We start from the raw sequence: 16768 nt of genomic DNA, 5'->3' as shown, positions 1-16768 counted from the left end.
CATTGCTCATGCTGGATGGGGCTGATGGGAGCCTGAATTCAACATCAGATGAACTGGCTTGTCACAGAATTGGTTCATCAAGCTCAGCATTGTCTACCCTGTTGGTGGCTCTCCAGGATTTCAGACCAGAGTCTCTCCCAGTTCTACCTGGAGATGGTGGGGATTGAATCTGGATCATCTGCATACATGGTGCATGCTCTACCAGTGAACCAAAGCGCTGCCCCACCATGGCAAGAGGAGAAAACAATGTCTTGAGAACAGCATCCTCATTTTACAGCAGATACATCCATTATTCTACAGCTCCACGTGTTCTGGGGCTGGGCTCTGGCAGTAAAAAAGCACAAAAACCCCCGGGTTCTAGGGCGAAACCAATACATCAAGTTAAGTCCTGGCTCTGGAAGGAGCAATAACTGCAGAAGAAGAGTCACACGGCTCTTTGAATCCTCTCTTCCCCATGAAATATGTTCAGCAGTGACAAAATCTTTGGGAGCCTGCCAATCTATCTAGTGGCCATCAAGCATGTAATAACTGCAGTTTTTGAAGGCTTCTGTGTCTTTTCTCCCTGAGAAAATTCAATTTTCCCTATTTCCTCCAACAATTTTCACTGGTAATAATCAATGGCTATCTTAAAGCATCTCTCCAGACGTGTTAAAAAAAGGGAGGAAAAATCAATCCAAAATGTTTACTGCCGCAGGAAATTAAGGGAGCAGACAATTACTTCGTGACAGAAGATGAGACGCGAGAAAATAAGAGCTTTATTTTGTTTAATAGCAACTGCCACTTCATACAGTGTAAGCAGCCTCACATCCACAAAGCATGCCAGTATTTACAGGAGATGGAGAGATAGGCACTTTTATGCCCCATTCATTATGGGACTGAGCTGTTCATTTGTTTTCATGCGTCCTTTTTTCAAATCTATAGACTCTTCTCCTCCTCCCCGTCACCCCCCCGCCCCAGTTTGTGCCAATGCCACAGGCTGGTGGACACAAACCAAAATCTGTAAACAGAATAATCCATAGAAAACACCAATGTTTGGGGAAAGGCGCAGTTGGGATCCACAGCCAAGCACTGGCTGTGTTTGGACACACTGTCCAGCTAACTAGCTTGGCTCACATCAGGGTTTCCCAAACTTGCGTCTCCAGCTGTTAGGGGACTACAATTCCCAACATCCCTGATCACTGGTCCTGCTAGCTAGAGATGATGAGAGTTGTAGTCGAAAGACAGCTGGGGATCCACGTTTGAGAAACCCTGGTTTACACAATGCGCATGATCTATGGCAGCCTTTCTCAACCTGTGGGTCCCCAGATGTTGTTGAACTACAACTCCCATCACCCCTAGCTAGCAAGGCCAGCGCTCAGGGATGATGAGAGTTGTAGTCCAACAACATCTGGGGGCCCACAGGTTGAGAACTGCTCATCTATGGGCTGCTGCATGAGGCTCAAGGCTCCCACTTTTATCCCTTACTTCATAAAGGCACTGCAAAAGGGCAAACCTTCGCATTTTGCCCTGACAAACTATGACCAGTAAAGCCAGCAAACCTTGGTTCAAGGCTGGCTAGCAAAACAAACCACAGTCCCGGGTTTTGGATGGAATGTGATGCTAGCTCAGGGCCGGAAAACTTATTGTTGTACTCCAACTTCTATCATCCCTGACCTTTGGCCTAGGGCTGATGGGATATGGAGTCTAAGAGCATTTGGAGGGCCAGGTATCACAAACACCCAGCCCTGCGCTAACCCTCACATACCTGTAGCTTTTTTTACCTGCTTGAACCAACAGAGAAGCAAAATGGGAGAACTCAAGCTGTGCCAGCCAGCACAAAGCTCCTGCAAAGCATAATTTTTCAATACTCAAGTTTCTTGGTCTGCCGGGGGCAAGACGAGAACTGCTCGTGATTCCCCCTAAGCGGCTGGGTCACCAACAGCCAGGGACAAATTGCCTGGTGCCATGCCAAACTTAACTTATTAACACTTTTCTATATGTGGTGGTCCATACACGCATGAAATACTTAATTCTGCAACATGAACCCAGGACAGATGCAAAGTGATCAAAGCAAATAGCATTCCACAGCAAAGAACACATGAGCATAGAAGTCTCTCTCTCTCTTTTCTTGTTAAGCACATGGGCTCTAGATGCAACCCATCATTCAGTGCATTTGTTCAGTTCGTATGGCCCAAACAACTATGGACAGGACGGTGTCCATTTTCCAATTCCCGTAACCCGTCTTGTGCAAGTGTGGAAACAGGTAACGAGTTATGGATTCAGCCTCGTGGGAAAAATCACTTTTTTAAAAAAAAGTATAAAAGCACACTTAACCCCATAAGGTTTAGAAGACTGGCTTGAATGATTCCAGACAGCGCCTGGTGAAATGGCGAAGGCTTGAAGAACAGTGCCGTTGGTGTTTTCCTGTGGATCATAGGACTGGATTTAACTATGCATTTTTGCCCCTTTGACCTGCAGAAGGTTGATGTATGCAAATATATGTACAGTGGTACCTCGGGTTAAGTACTTAATTCGTTCCGGAGGTCTGTTCTTAACCAGAAACTGTTCTTAACCTGAAGCACCACTTTAGCTAATGGGGCCTCCTGCTGCCACTGCACAATTTCTGTTCTCATCCTGAAGCAAAGTTCTTAACCCGAGGTACCATTTCTGGGTTAGCAGAGTCTGTACCAGTGGTTCTCAACCTTTGGGTCCCCAGATGTTGTTGGACTACAACTCTTATCATCCCTGAGCTCTGGCCTTGCTAGCTAGGGGTGATGGGAGTTGTAGTTCAACAACATCTGGGGCCCCACAGGTTGAGAAAGGCTGCGTGTAACCTGAAGCGTATGTAACCCGAGGTACCACTGTATATGCATGCATTGTGCATAACGGATATGGCCAACTTGAAGCCTTCCCATTCCTGTTGGCTCAAGCCAGCATGCCCAATGGTTCGGAAGTTGGCATCTGACGGCATGTGGGCGACCACGTGGCCCCCACTCCACCCCTCCTGCCCGCTCTCTGCAGCTCTCTAGCTAAGCAGGTTTCCCAGCACTTCAACGATTTGTCATTTCACTCAGAGAGGGGGAAAGAAGCCGCACCATGTTAAGTTTCCTCCGAGATACTCTAAAGATCACCTTGAATTACGGCAAGGCTTATTTTTAGTTGATCAATGCATCAGTTATAATTGTTTTGTCAGCCTTACCAAGGCAGCCTTCTCTTCTTCCTCTTCCTCCTCCTCCTCCTCCTCTCCCACCCCACCCCCACTACTGCTGGGGGCTGCCGACCAGCCATTCCTCCCTCCCACCCACCCCACCTCCCAGCTCTGTGTCAGTGATAGGCGGAGGGGGTAGTCATTTGCATAACTTAATACAGGCAAGGCTCAGCATTAGTATTCAGATAAATGCACTCGTTGCAACTTTGCCAACTTGAGATCACTGCAAATTTGAGTGGATTTCCACAGAGACAACAGAAGGCACATCCCCCAGGCCAGCTTTTGCTCCTGCCAAATTTCAGTCACACAGCTTCTCAATGAGATGGCTGCATTTTGATTTTTTTAAAAAAATAAATAATTTTTTTTGAAGGTTTAAGAGGGAAAATTATCCCCTTTTCTAGAATTCTGGGAGCCAGCTGGAAATGCATTTATTTATTTATTTGTGCTGCTGGAACACCAAACAGAACCCTGAAGCACAGAAGAAGGAGGGTAGGGGGGCGGGAAGAGGGAAAAGCAGCCTTAGATGGGCAGAAGCTGTGAATGTTTGACAATAGCAGGTTCATTAAGACTATTTCAGATCAGATGCTTTTTTAAAAAAATAAAAAAGCAAGGACAGAACAGGGACGCACAATACCATTTTTTTTTTGCCAGCTCGGAACACCTTTGGCTTGGTGGAGAATTGTGTGCTCTTTGAAAGCTTTGTTTAAACTAAAGAAAAAGAGGGAAAGTGTGTGTGTGTGTCGGGGGGGAAGAGTCTGCCTTATTCTATGTTACTAAAATAGAACAGTGCTTTTCAAAATATATTCCAAAGAACTCTGGGGTTCCACAGCAGCTTGCCAGGGGTTCCTTGATGGAGAGAAAAGCAGCTCCTGCAAAAGGCACAGTCTCCGCAACCACAGACCTTCCCCTACAATGAAGGGGAGCGTGGAGGTCACAACTGCAAAGCCTTAGCCAGGTCCTTATGGGAACCAAGAGCAGAGGCGTACCTAGGCTCCCTTGTGCCCTTGGCAAGGAGCTGTAAGGGCATCCCCTGTCGGTCCCTTGAACCCTTGGCAAGGAGAGTGTGCAAACAGGTGGGTGGGCTCCTAGCCACTCCCAAGCAGAGTGGAGAGTTGCGTTTTTTGTGCCCCCCTTGACCTGATCTCACCAACCCATTGTTACCCCCCCTGACAAAAAAGTACACTATGAAATAGAGAAGGGGAAACTCAAGCGTCATCCTCAAGGCCTCTGTCCACATATGGGACTATTCCTCAGGCCACGCCCCTTTGCCCTTCAAAGCCACACCCACCCACTCAAGGCCACACCCCTGACCAGCCTTGCTCTGTGTCTTCCTTTGAGTGCCCACCTTGGCCAAGTGGCCCCTGAAAGGTTGCCTCTGAGGAAAGCGGTCCCTGGGCTGAAAACAAGATTTCCTCCAAACATTTCTTAGGATCCTTTGCCAAATGTAGTACTTATTGTTGGTCCAGATGTGTGGTAGGTCCTTGATGAAGGCAGGATGTATGGGACAAAGCAACAAACATTGACAAAGACCAACAGCCTACAAATGGTGTGATGCGGGTTAGCTCATGTGCCGCTCTCCAGAGGTCATTGTACTCCAACGCCCATCAACCCCAGCCAGCAGGGCTGACAGTCAGGGATGATGGGACTTGTAGTCCAACATGACCATCCATGGTATACTGGGTTGTGTCAGTGATGGAGCCTTTGTTTTATCCGGGGCTTTGTGGGAAGCGACTGAGGGACTTTTGCCTTTAGAGAAGGTGAAAGAGGTTAAGGGGGGAGAAAAAATGCGGCAAAGGAGGACATCAGACCTAGAAAGGGGTTCCGTGTTGGAGATCCATGTTAAAGAGAGGTCCCAGCTCTGGAAAAAAAGTTGGAGATTATGAGGACGTTGCAATGTCAGAGAATGAGTGGGGGGAAACGAAAAGTGTTGCAGCTCCTTGGAAATTAAGTGCATCACTGCACACGCTGTGACAGGCAACAACCTACTTTGCAGGTTGCTTCCTCAGTCTCCTGCAAACAGCGAACCTGTTGTGGGAAATGAAAATAGGAACAGTAGGGGTGTGCTTTTATTTATTATTTTAAAAAAGGTAACTGAACCAAATTCTGTTGGTAAAGAGCTGAGGAGGAAGCTGTAGCCTTCAAGCTGTTGCTGAACTCCACCTCCCATCAGCTCCAGTCAGCATAACCAATGATCATCCGCTCAACATCTGGATGCCTACAGGGTCCCCAAGATGGCAGCCACGGAGTCCTCCTGAGGCAGCCCAGATAAGAGAGCCTTGGCTTGGATGTTGAAGGTCCCAGTTACAATAGGCTGATGTTCTCCAGCACCACCGGTGAGACCATCTTGTGCATGGAGTCAGTATCCCCCAGCTGCTTATATGCATTGGCCCACAGCCAGTACGGCCAATGGTTAGGGGGTGTTGGGAGTTGTAGTACGGCATCAGGGGATGCCCACAGGTTCCCCATCATAAATCACAGTGCAAGGACTGTGGTGGCTGTTAACTTTCCACCCCATGCATTAGTGCCACAGGGAAATTCTTTTTCTAGGGAGAAGTGTTCAGCTGCCCTAACGCGACCGTTTGAAATCCTGTTTCTGTCCTTAAACTCCCCCGCCCTGCATCTTAGTCTCCCATGTTCCGGCTGCTGCCTCTGGCTGCTGGCTCAAGACACATCATCATTAGACACTGCCCCCCCCCCGTCCCCGGTTCCCTCCCCACCCTTGTGCAGAGGTTGATTCAACGCCAGCGAAGAGCAGGCGCCATGGGGGGAAAAGAGCGCCACAACCACTCAGGAATCATTAGTGTTACTGCAAAGGGAACTTGTAGCCAGGGGGCAGAGGCTAAGCCAGGCGTGCAAGTGTGAACTCACTTATCCCCTCGACACCTCCGCAACCCACGCATCCCCGACACCCCCAAACCCTGCCCTGGGGGCGCCACTCTGCACTCCCATCGCTGCCACTGAAGGCATCTGACAGCAGATGAGCCAAGAGAACCCAGCCAACTCCGGAGGGTTGCCAGGCCCAAAGGAAGACACATTCAACTCCTTGCATCGGTGGTAGAGTCCCGTTTTTGCTTTGTACTCACGAGGCCCTGGGTTCAGTCCTCAGCATCTCCAGCTAGGACTGGGAGAGGCCGCTGTCCGAAACCCTGGAGAGGCGCTGCCAGGGTTGGTATGGACCATACTGAGCTTATAGGCAGACCATTGGTGCAATTCTGCATAAGGCAGCTTCTGGTCCTCTCCAAATGAAACGGCTCCTGTGCCTTTAAGAGCTGTCAGGGAGAAGTTCAGCAGGTGCACCTTCCCCCATCACTGCACTGCGACTGGAGGAGAGCTCCTCCTGGCCGAACAGCAGAGCCATTTCACAGGATTTCATTTCTACATTGGAGGAGGTGCAACCACAGCTGCCCACTGGTCCAGGTGGCTCCTCCCAGTGACCCACTGCCAGGATGACCCTGGGGTGCCCTGCTTGGAGGCAGGCTTCCCATGTTGCAGCAGGCCAAGGGGAGAGGGGTGTGTGTGTGTATATATGATGCCCTTAAGGGAGGCACAGCAGAACACAGGCAGATGCCTGACCCACAATCCACCAGGCCTGTCCGCTGCACCGCACAAACCCCACTGAGAAGGAACCACGCTATCTCTTAACATGCAGATCCTGATTCTTTCCATGGGGGGGGGGGGTTGCACAGGCAAACTTTCCCAGCGCATGGCGCTACCTGCCAATGGGGACAGGGTGTGGAGAGGAGAGTGCTCTTTGGATTCCGCCCCCCCGCCCCCCCGCCCCCCCGCCTCAGGCCCCAATGTGCCATAGGCTGCCTAAACACCATACATTTAAAGCACATTTCCACCACCCACTGGCAGCTGTAGTTTATTCATCCAGAGCTACAATTCACAGGACTTTTAAAACTACAATTCCCAATTTTTTTGGGGGGGGGTTGCTTTAAATGTATATGATGCATATGGAGTCTCCAGCTAGGCCTGCTCCTGGGCATGTAGGGGGTGCAGCCTATTGAGGGGCTGACCAGTGGTGTAGCGTGGGGGGTGCAGGGGGGCCCGGCCGCACCATCTGGGGGTTAGGGGGCGCAAATCCACGGGTTAGGGGGCGCAAATCCATGGGTTAGGGGGCGCAAATTACTTGCCTTGCCCCGGGTGCTGACAACCCACGCTACGCCACTGGGGCTGACCCCAAATCTAGGCAAAGAAATCTCATAACCAGAGACTGAAGCTGATTGGCAGGTTAACTAGCCAACCACCTTCCAACATTCCCTACATGACTCAATCACAGAACTCTTTCCCTTGACACCAATGCCAGTTGAGGGAGGTGAGAGGCGAGAGGCACAACTCTGGGCATCTGCAGAGGGCCCCCCCAAGTTTCCACTTATGCATCCACAACAACCAGAGTTTGGTATTTCTGGAATTTATCCTAAATTCCGCTTACCTGGGCGCAAGCGTCCAATGAACTCAATAGGACTTACTTCTGTACAGAGAAGGGTTAGCATTGAACTTGCCAGGCCTCCTGAAACACCCCCCCCCCCAATCCTGAACCTCTGGTAGAAATTACAAGACAGGAAGGGGAGGGGGAGAAATTAAATCATATTAAAAGTAAAGGTGTTGCGGGATGGGGGTGGGATGGGGAGAAGCACACCAGTGCCAGGCGAGGCTTACCCAGATTCAGAAGGGGAGGGGGGAGTTCAGAGGTTCCGCGCTCCTCTTCCTCCTCCCCCACCCGCCCCCTTCAAGACTGATCGCGTATGCTTGCTAAATAATAAAGCCGCACCTGAATGACAACGAGGTGTGGGTGCTGGGGTTGCAGCACTGTGGGGGGGGGAAGGGGGAGTGGGTGGGAGGGGGGCGCTGGTCGGCGTGCGAACCGAGCTGGCTTGAGATTTAGCCGTTCAAGGTTAACCACGAGAGGGAGTCTGCGGGTGGAAGGGAACTCAAAGATCAACCCTAACCCCAAGCACGCCCCCGCGGAGAAGAGCACTTCAGGGAATCAGGCAGGGCGATGGTAGCCCTCCCATTCCCACAGGGAAAAATTAGAATTATTCACACACACACACACCCCACGCACAAAATAAATAAATAAATAAATAAATAAATAAATAAATAAATCCCTGAGATGAAACTGCAACGCGTGGTTTTAACGAGGGTGTGTGTGTGTGGGGGGGGGGTAATACCCCTCCCCATAGAAGGGGTGGGGGAAGGACCCACTCACTTCGTTGCTGGCTGCACCAGAGGTTATTTACTTAAGTTCACCCCCGCAGATAACAGGGAACGGCAAAGGCAGTGGTACAAAGGCGACTTCTCCTCAAGGTCATACATACATGCGTACTCAAGAATCATTGGCACAGTCCGGATGAGCCCCCCACCCACCCCAGGAAAGAAAAAACACCCTCCCCAGCAGTTCCGAGTCCCAACCCATTCCTCAAGGAAGGTCCCAGCCGGCCGCCTCCGTTCCTCTGCTCAAACCATTAAGCCCCATGATCTCCCCCAGAGTCAGGAATAGAACCCAGGTGTCCTGAGGCACCGCTCCTTGTCCCCCCCCCCCTTGTAGCCAGAAACAGAGCAACCTCCCCGCACTCTCAGCCCGGTCCCAATCCTAATAATATATAGCCTGGTATCTTTCGTGAAAGAGTTGGACCCGTTCAATTTTTTTTTTTTAAGTCTTAAGTTTAGCGTCAGTGGGTGGGGTGGCTTTTTTTGGGGGGGGGTCCCCTTAAGGCTGGCAAACTGGGAGATTCCTCCCCCCTCACACACACCCCTCCCCCCTCCATCAGAAGGAAGTTTGACAAATATAAAGCAGTTGCAGTTCATACCTGGGTCTGCAAAGTAACTCAGGGATACGGTCCAGGTCAGCAGGAGCGCCGTCCTCATGGTGGGTGGCATCGAGGGTGGGTGCTGGTGGGAATGGGCGCTTCAGCGGGGATGGGTCTCACTGCAGGAGCCTCCCTTTCACACGACCGCCCTTCTCCCGTGTCCGCCTTCGAATTCCTCAGCGAGGCTGACCCGGGTCTCGAGGATTCCAACAGTTGCGGGTTCTTTCCTGCTTTTAAGAGAGGGGGCGTCTACCGTGACCTTGGTGTCTGGGACTGGGATGGTTTAAAGCAAAAGTGGAGGATGTTGGGGGAGGAGGAGGGATTTTTGAAGTTGCAAGGAAAACCCCGAAGCTCATCTCCTTAAAATAAAAAAGGAAAGGAAAGCGGGGAAGGACCGGACCACTTTCTCCCTTCTTCCTTCCTGCCTTCCTCGCGCTCTCCTGCCCCTCCTGCAGGACTCGCCAGCTCCCCAGCTACTTCCACACTGTAGCCGTCCACCTCCAGGGAGCTCCTGCTCATTCAGCAAGGGTAGAGCATGGCCACGCCCACCGCGGCTCCGGATTGGCTGCCTGGGAAGCTGCACTCATTAAGAAAAAAAAATATATATATCACACGCTCGCATTCAGAAACCGCTCGCTGGCTAGCAGTGGCTGGCTGGCTGGTTCGCTCGCTCGCTCGCGGGCGGGCGGGCACGGGTGAACCAGCTCGGGCATCGCCCCCTCCTCTCCCCACCCACCCCCGTGGGTGAAAAGGTCCGAGCTTAGTGGGTGCGGTGGGGAGTGTGAGGGGGAGGAGGCAGCTGCTGCCTGCGGAAGGGTGTGCCCCACGCTAGCAAACGCGCCTCGTCCAACGCATCGTGTATCACAATGGGGCACATCATATACTGAGTGTTAAATTAAAGGCTGTGTGTGTGTGCGCGTTGCTAATTGTCCTTTTTTAATATTTAAAAGGATCTTGAGAATGCCAGCATCCGATAGTCCCAGGAAGGATGCAGTGGTGCCTTCTCATATTCCAAACTCCTTCCATACAGAACCTCGTTAAATTGCATTTTTCTCTGGGGTGGTGGTGGGGAAAGTATTTGTTTTCCTGGTTTCTCTCCCCTACCCTGGAAAAAGGTATTTTTTTTATTTCGTTGAAATCCAATCTCCCCTCTGATATTTTGCCTGTTCTGGGCTTCTATGTTGAAAAGTGTGGAAGTTGCATTATTTATTTGTGGTGGGGGTGCTGGTGGGATGATCTGCTGACCCGCTTTGCAGGGAAAGAGAAAGGTGAGAAATAGCGGGGGCTGAACAGCAAGGCCCTGGGGTGGGAAAGCACGCTGCACAACAATCTGATGCAACAACTACATGCATCAAGGCAGCTTTCTGACCTGGCCTTGCTTGCCCCCAAGAGACTCTGCCTGTCCCCTTTTGCACATAACCTAGCTCCCTCCTTAAACTGCCCCAGGCAGGCCTAAGCAAAACCATAGTTTATATCGTAGGCTGGAGGGGCTTGTCTAATTCAAATTTCTGCTTCTCTAATTCATAGGCAGGGATTAATAGAAGCCAATTTTTAGCTCTATTTTTTGTTTTAACCTGCAGACCCTTGGAACATGAGTGCATTGAGCACGTGCAGAGTGCATTCCTCCCAGCACAAGTTCCTGATCCCCTAGTATCGGGCTATGTACACATTACTATCTAAAAATGCAATTGTTCTTTTCTTTAATTTGCATTGGCTGGGTTTTTTTTTTTTTGGGGGGGGGGGAGAATGCATATAAATGCAGTATTGCCTAAGAAATGGCAGGAGAGATATGGGTTGTGGCTTACTCTGCTTACCAAACTGGCAGTGGTAGTGCACTGTATGCAGAGCAAAGGAGGGAATGTGTACACAATTCCTCAGGGCAAAAGGTCACATGACACCCAGTCTACTCTCCCTCCCACCCTGCTTTTGGAAATGAATAATGTTAGGTTGGCATTCATTCAGTACTTTTAGGCTGCACTCCTAAATACATTTACCTGGGAGTAAATCCCATTGATAGGGACGCGGGTGGCGCTGTGGTCTAAACCACTGAGCCTAGGGCTTGCCGACCAGAAGGCCGGCGGTTCGAATCCCCACGACGGGGTGAGCTCCCATTGCTCGGTCACAGCTCCTGCCAACCTAGCAGCTCGAAAGCACACCAGTGCATGTAGATAAATAGGTACCGCTCTTGCGGGAAGGTAAACGGCATTCTGGTTCACCAGAAGCGGCTTAGTCATGCTGGCCATATGACCTGGAAGCTGTACGCCAGCTCCCTCGGCCTATAGAGTGAGATGAGCGCACAACCCCAGAGTCGTCCGCAACTGGACATAACGGTCAGGGGTACCTTTACCTTAAATCCCATTGAAGTAGACAAGTATATGATTGCACTACCAGGCTGCAATCCTGAATGCAGTGGATAGGAATGTGCTTTGAGACGGCTCAGAGAATTTCGTATGCCTGATCTCAACCATTGCTACAACAACGCCGCAGAATGGGTCGGTATTATCCCCATACTGAAGATGGGAGAGGGCTGAGGCTGAGGCAGAGCGGCTTGGGCTTTTTCATTGATCCCAGATGTTCGGAGTTGCGGTTACTCTTTGGTGAGGAAAATGCACACCGCCATGACTTCATGCAACCTGGACCGGGCCTGGACCTATGGTAATCCTGCAAAATACTTTCTGTAATGAAAGAGATTACAGAAAGGCTACAGCGGGAAATCCAAGGTTCAATCTCTGCACCTCCAGATAAAGTTGGGAAGGAGCTCTGCCTGAAACCCTGCCAGTCAGTGTGAACAGTTCTGAGCTTGGATGCAACAGTGGTTGGCTTTCTTGGTTTTTGGTTGATGGGCAGCATGTGATTTTGGGTGGGGGATGACCTGGGAGAGAGGAACGGGGGAGTCAGAGGCATTTTTGCATCATGTTTACCATGATTACTATCTCTTCGTTTCCTGTGCCCGTAGTTTGACTGCAAACCCTACACTGATTAGAAAATATATTCAGTCTCAAAAATAGCTTTCTTCTGCTTTTGATCCTGCACTGCTCCCATTAATATATGTGCACATGCGGGGCAGTTTCAAAGGTAGCTCCCCGTGCGCTTGGAATTCTGCACAATATGAGAAAAGACAGGCTGATTTATGCTAATGGTTTGAGGTAGAAAAAAAGGTGTCAACTGCCATGGCTTTGTGACTGTTCTGTCACCTGCTGTGAGTGAAAAGCATGTAGAGTTAGGATGGGCTGCATTTCTGCATTTGCAAGACAGGTTATGCCACACTGCCAAAATGAGCAACTCTGTTCTTTTTGATGCGGTGATCGCATGGGATGATGTGAATTGGCACTGCAGCATCCCTGCATTCCTTGTGAGCACAGCCATGGTTCTTGGTGTGAGCAGCAGGGGTTGTTGACCTGTGAGATGAGGGAGGTTTGATCAGCACATCTAATAGGTCTGCTCTCTGTTCTGACCTATAAGTGAGATTGAATCATTTGGACGGACCTGCTAAACGCATCTTCCACATCCTGTAAGGGGCTGGCTCTGTGGTTCAGTGGGAAAGTGTGGAAAAAAGTTCACAGGTAAGGCCTGTGACTGACCAGGAAGAAGTGTGAGGCAGGTAGGCTGCATAATACAGTCCTACTACATGGGGCTACCTTTGAAGGTGACCCGGAAACTACAAATAATCCAGAATCGGCAGCTCGATTGGTGACTAGGAGCAGCCGCTGAGACCATATAACACCGGTCCTGAAAGACCTACATTGGCTCCCAGTACGTTTCTGAGCTTGATTCAAAGTGATGGTGCTGACCTTTAAAGCCCTAAATGGCCTTCGCCCAGTATACCCGAAGGAGCATCTCCACCCCCATTGTTCTGCCCAGACACTGAGGTCCAGCTCCGAGGGACTTCTGGCTGTTCCCTCACTGAGAGAAGCAAAGCTACAGGGAACCAGGCAGAGGGCCTTCTCAGTGGTGGTGCCCACCCTGTGGAATGCTCTCCTATCAGATGTTAAAGAGATAAACAACTACCTGACCTTTAGAAAACATCTGAAGGCAGCCCTGTTTAGGGAAGTTTTTAATGTGTGACGTTTTAATGTATTTTTAATCTTTGTTGGAAGCCGCACAGCTGGGGAAACCCAACAGGATGAGCAGGGTACAAATAATAAATGATTATTATTATTATTTTTTAAAATCACTACATTTCTATCCCAACTTTCCTTCAAGGATCTCACCTGAGTCTCCCCTTTCTCGTTTTTGTTTTTTCTGGCAACAGACTGAGAGAAAACGCCTGGCCACAGGTCACCCCGTGAACTTCATGGCCTCCCTGTTTCCTACGAGGGCAGCACTGGCACTAAGGAAGAGGAAGCTGGCAGTGCCACTTCCTAGTCTAGATATATGTGAGAAAGTAGGCAGGTGAGATCTGGCTGAAGGGAGGCGGAGGTTGGTTGGGCAGTGCCCAGTTTGCTTTAATAGTTCCAGCCTCTGCTGCCCTATCACCTGCAGCACCTGGATAGCTCAGTTGGAAGAGCATGAGATTATTAATTTCTGGGTCGTGAGTTTGAGCCCACATCGGGCAAAAAAGAATCGTTTTTTGCAGAGGGTTGGATTAGATGATCGATCCTCGTGATCCTTTCCAACTCTACAACTTTTTGGTGATTCTAACCCCTCTGGCTGCATCACCATAGGGCTTTGAGTCCTTCAGTCCAGTCCTAGACCTCCTTTTCCTCTATGCCTGTTTCCAATACTCCCTGTTTAGGAGGACAAAATTATTGAGGCTGCCCCTCCGCTGACCTTTTTTTTTTTTTTTTGCTGGTTCCCGGGTGGGATGCCCTTCTGCAGCAGAGAACTAAGATGCCGTTAGACTGCGGACACCCCCTCCCTTCTTTAGCACACGCCTTTCCCGCTAGCATCTGTTCCCAATTATCTCTTGGAAGTGTGTGCAACAGGCAGCTGGGGGCTGGGGTAGGGCGAAGGACTCGCAGAGCTTGCTTCTCTCCCCCCCACCCCATGTCACAATAATGGCATTCACTGCTGCACTGGTCAGGGCTTTTCGTTTCATCTGTCCTGTCCTGAAGCAGGTCTCATTTTATTTACTCGTTGTGGGGGAAAATACAACGGTGAACAACATGGAATTATGGGAGCCTTTCAGATCCAGAGATGTAACTCCATGCAATTGGTTCCAACCCCACACCTTAGAACCCAGGATTTCTGGTTCTGCTATTCACGCCTCCATCCACTGAGCCCACTAGCCTCTCAAAAGGAGAGAGCCATTCTGCTGCCTGGGGCCCTGCTCCTCTTTGTCCAAAGCCCGAGAGCTTAAAAGTGCTTGGAACAACCCACATATCCCTCTCCGCTTTCAGGTTCCTCTTTCCAAGCCACTAGTGGGAATAATTCCATGTCACAGGTTAGTCCCCTGAGTGAGGCTCAGCGAATGGGAAGCAGATTGCTGATCAAAGAGCGGGAGGGGGAGATTTAAAGCGATTTCTGCTGCTTTATACATATATATATTTCTGAGGTGGAGATTTAAGCGGGCCAGGAAGATTGGCTGAAGGCTCAGCCCTGGAAAATATGCTCCAGCGTCTTTCCCTCTAAATCTCCACATGTGTCGGTCTGCCACGCTGAGGCCAAGCCCTGCTGACACACAGACCATCACCAGCAGAAACCTGCCGAGGTGTGGCGGCAGAAATTCTCCTGCGATGCTGTGTTTGCAATTGGTGTGTGTGTGTGCACGTGCACCAGTAGTACATGTGTGTGTTTTTGTACACGTGTAAGCAGGATTCTGGGCGAGCGTTGCAGCTGGCCTGGGGGAGGGGAGCTTCAAGACACGAAGCAAAGCACCCGCTGAAAATCCCCTCCAAGAGGATTTGAAAAGAATATTCTGAAGATTTGGGGATTAAAGAGGGGGGTGGAAATTGGCATCTGTATGGGAGGGGGAATGATTGTGCTCTCGGCAGAGGCAGGGCTTGGGAGAAGCATCAGACTCCATGAATGGAAGCTTTGGATTCTTGCCCGTGTTTACATCAGCAAAAGCAGACTGTGGCACATACAACTCCAGAGGTTTGTTTAGAGTAACTGCACTACTTCTAGTTCGGTCAGTAGAGCAGGAGGCTCTTAATCTCAGGGCTGTGGGTTTGAGCCCCACATTGGCCAAAAGATTCCTGCACTGCAGGGGGTTGGACTAGATGGCCCTCGTGGTCCCTTCCAACTCCATGATTCTATTTCAATTTTTCTCCAAGGGCCTCAATGTGTTATGCATGGTTCTCCTCCTCTGCATGTTTATCTTCACAACAACCCTACGAGGTAAGGTTACCCAGTGAGCTTTATAACTGAGTTGGGATTTGAACCCTGGTTGCACTCTAACCACTACCCCACACTTCTGCGTGGTTCAAACTCAGCCAATCAGAGCGCATGCGCCTTCCCGCCCTCATGTTGTTTTGCTGTAGCAAGCCTTGGGGCTGTACGCTTTTGCGGTAGTACAATGCATTTTAATCTCCCTTCAAGGATACAAGTGAAAAGGCGGTGGCATGCTATATATCAGAATATTCGGGATAATGATGCATATACAGGAAGCACATGGAGAGGCCCCTATAGTGACCTCAGGCTTCTAGCTCAAGTGCCCAACTTTATGGTGGTGATATAAATCCAATTTTTAATGCATTTTCTGATTTCACCCCCAATAACCCTCTTCCAGAGATGGGAATATTAGAAACCAGAAGTCCTTGCTCTTGACACTACTTTCACAAGCTCCTCAATATTTCAGAGGTGAAAAATAAAGACACTTGTGTATTTGTAATGCATATTCTAACATCAGGCATCAAGTCAGAAAGTCCTTTACTCTACAAGAGCCTGTCCTCCTCTGCCTTCATGGTTACAGTGTTTTCGAGACACATTAGCTGTGCTCGTCTGTTGCAACAGGGTTTGCAGAGAGTCATGAGGCACCTTAAAGGAATGGATTCAGACCAGGATTAAGGACGGTTCAGACCTGGTTACTTGGCTAATTCGCGCTATGTGCTGCTGAACTTAGTGGGGATTGTTTTTGAGTAGGGGTCAGCAAACTTTTTCAGCAGGGGGCCGGTCCACTGTCCCTCAGACCTTGTGGGGGGCTGGACTATATTTTGAAAAATAAAATAAAAAATGAACGAATTCCTATGCCCCACAAATAACCCAGAGATGCATTTTAAATAAAAGGACACATTCTACTCATGTAAAAACATGCTGATTCCTGGACCATCCATGGGCCGGATTTAGAAGGTGATTGCACCGCATCTGGCCCCTGGGCCTTAGGTTGCCTACTCATGTTTTTGAGTATACAGGTATAGGATGGCAATATTCAAGGGTCCCCAATGGGGTGTCTGGAGGAGCATTTGCACCCACCAAGTCTCTCCCTGGTCCCCACTGCCCTCTGAAATTAGGTTTGAAAGAATAGTTTTACTGTAGCCTGTAGAATCAGCTGTAGTCTGTGCTTGGTTGTGAGGGTGTGTGTGTGTGTGTGTGTATGTGTGTGTGTGTGGTGCTCACAACAGTTCCTCCAATTGCAAACTTGCCCATAGATCCCAAAAGGTTGGCAATCCCTGCACTATAAATTGGTTGCTTCGTTCCTACAGAAACCAATGGGACTTAAGTCAACTTGTCCCATTGTCTTCAACTAACAATGCAGGATCCAACCCTGAGCATTATTATAGCATAAGCTTTCATGGTCGACATCAGATGCCTGAAATATTATCCATACTTGAAGATATGCAGAGAGAAATGGGTGTAGGGAGAGAGAGAGAAAATTAGCTTTAGTACA

At 49.8% G+C, this 16768-nt stretch overlaps 1 protein-coding gene across 3 annotated transcripts in view; it reads right to left on the bottom strand.

Annotated features, from left to right (window-relative positions):
* Nucleotides 1–9623, bottom strand: part of KIRREL2 (kirre like nephrin family adhesion molecule 2) — a 62596-nt gene extending 52973 nt beyond the window's left edge. For 2 of the 3 annotated variants that reach the window (XM_082231585.1, XM_082231584.1), the window contains exon 1: nucleotides 9001–9623. In XM_082231585.1, the coding sequence (XP_082087711.1) occupies nucleotides 9001–9070 (70 nt within the window). In that variant the 5' untranslated portion in view covers nucleotides 9071–9623. The remainder of the gene's footprint in view (nucleotides 1–9000) is intronic. The other variant, XM_082231583.1, reaches the window with a different exon arrangement.
* Nucleotides 9624–16768: the final 7145 nt, after the last annotated feature.

The sequence above is a fragment of the Podarcis vaucheri genome (assembly GCF_965113315.1).
Source record: "Podarcis vaucheri genome assembly, chromosome: 7".
NCBI classification, from domain to species: Eukaryota; Metazoa; Chordata; class Lepidosauria; order Squamata; family Lacertidae; genus Podarcis; species Podarcis vaucheri.
This window is presented reverse-complemented; position numbering and strand designations above follow the sequence as displayed.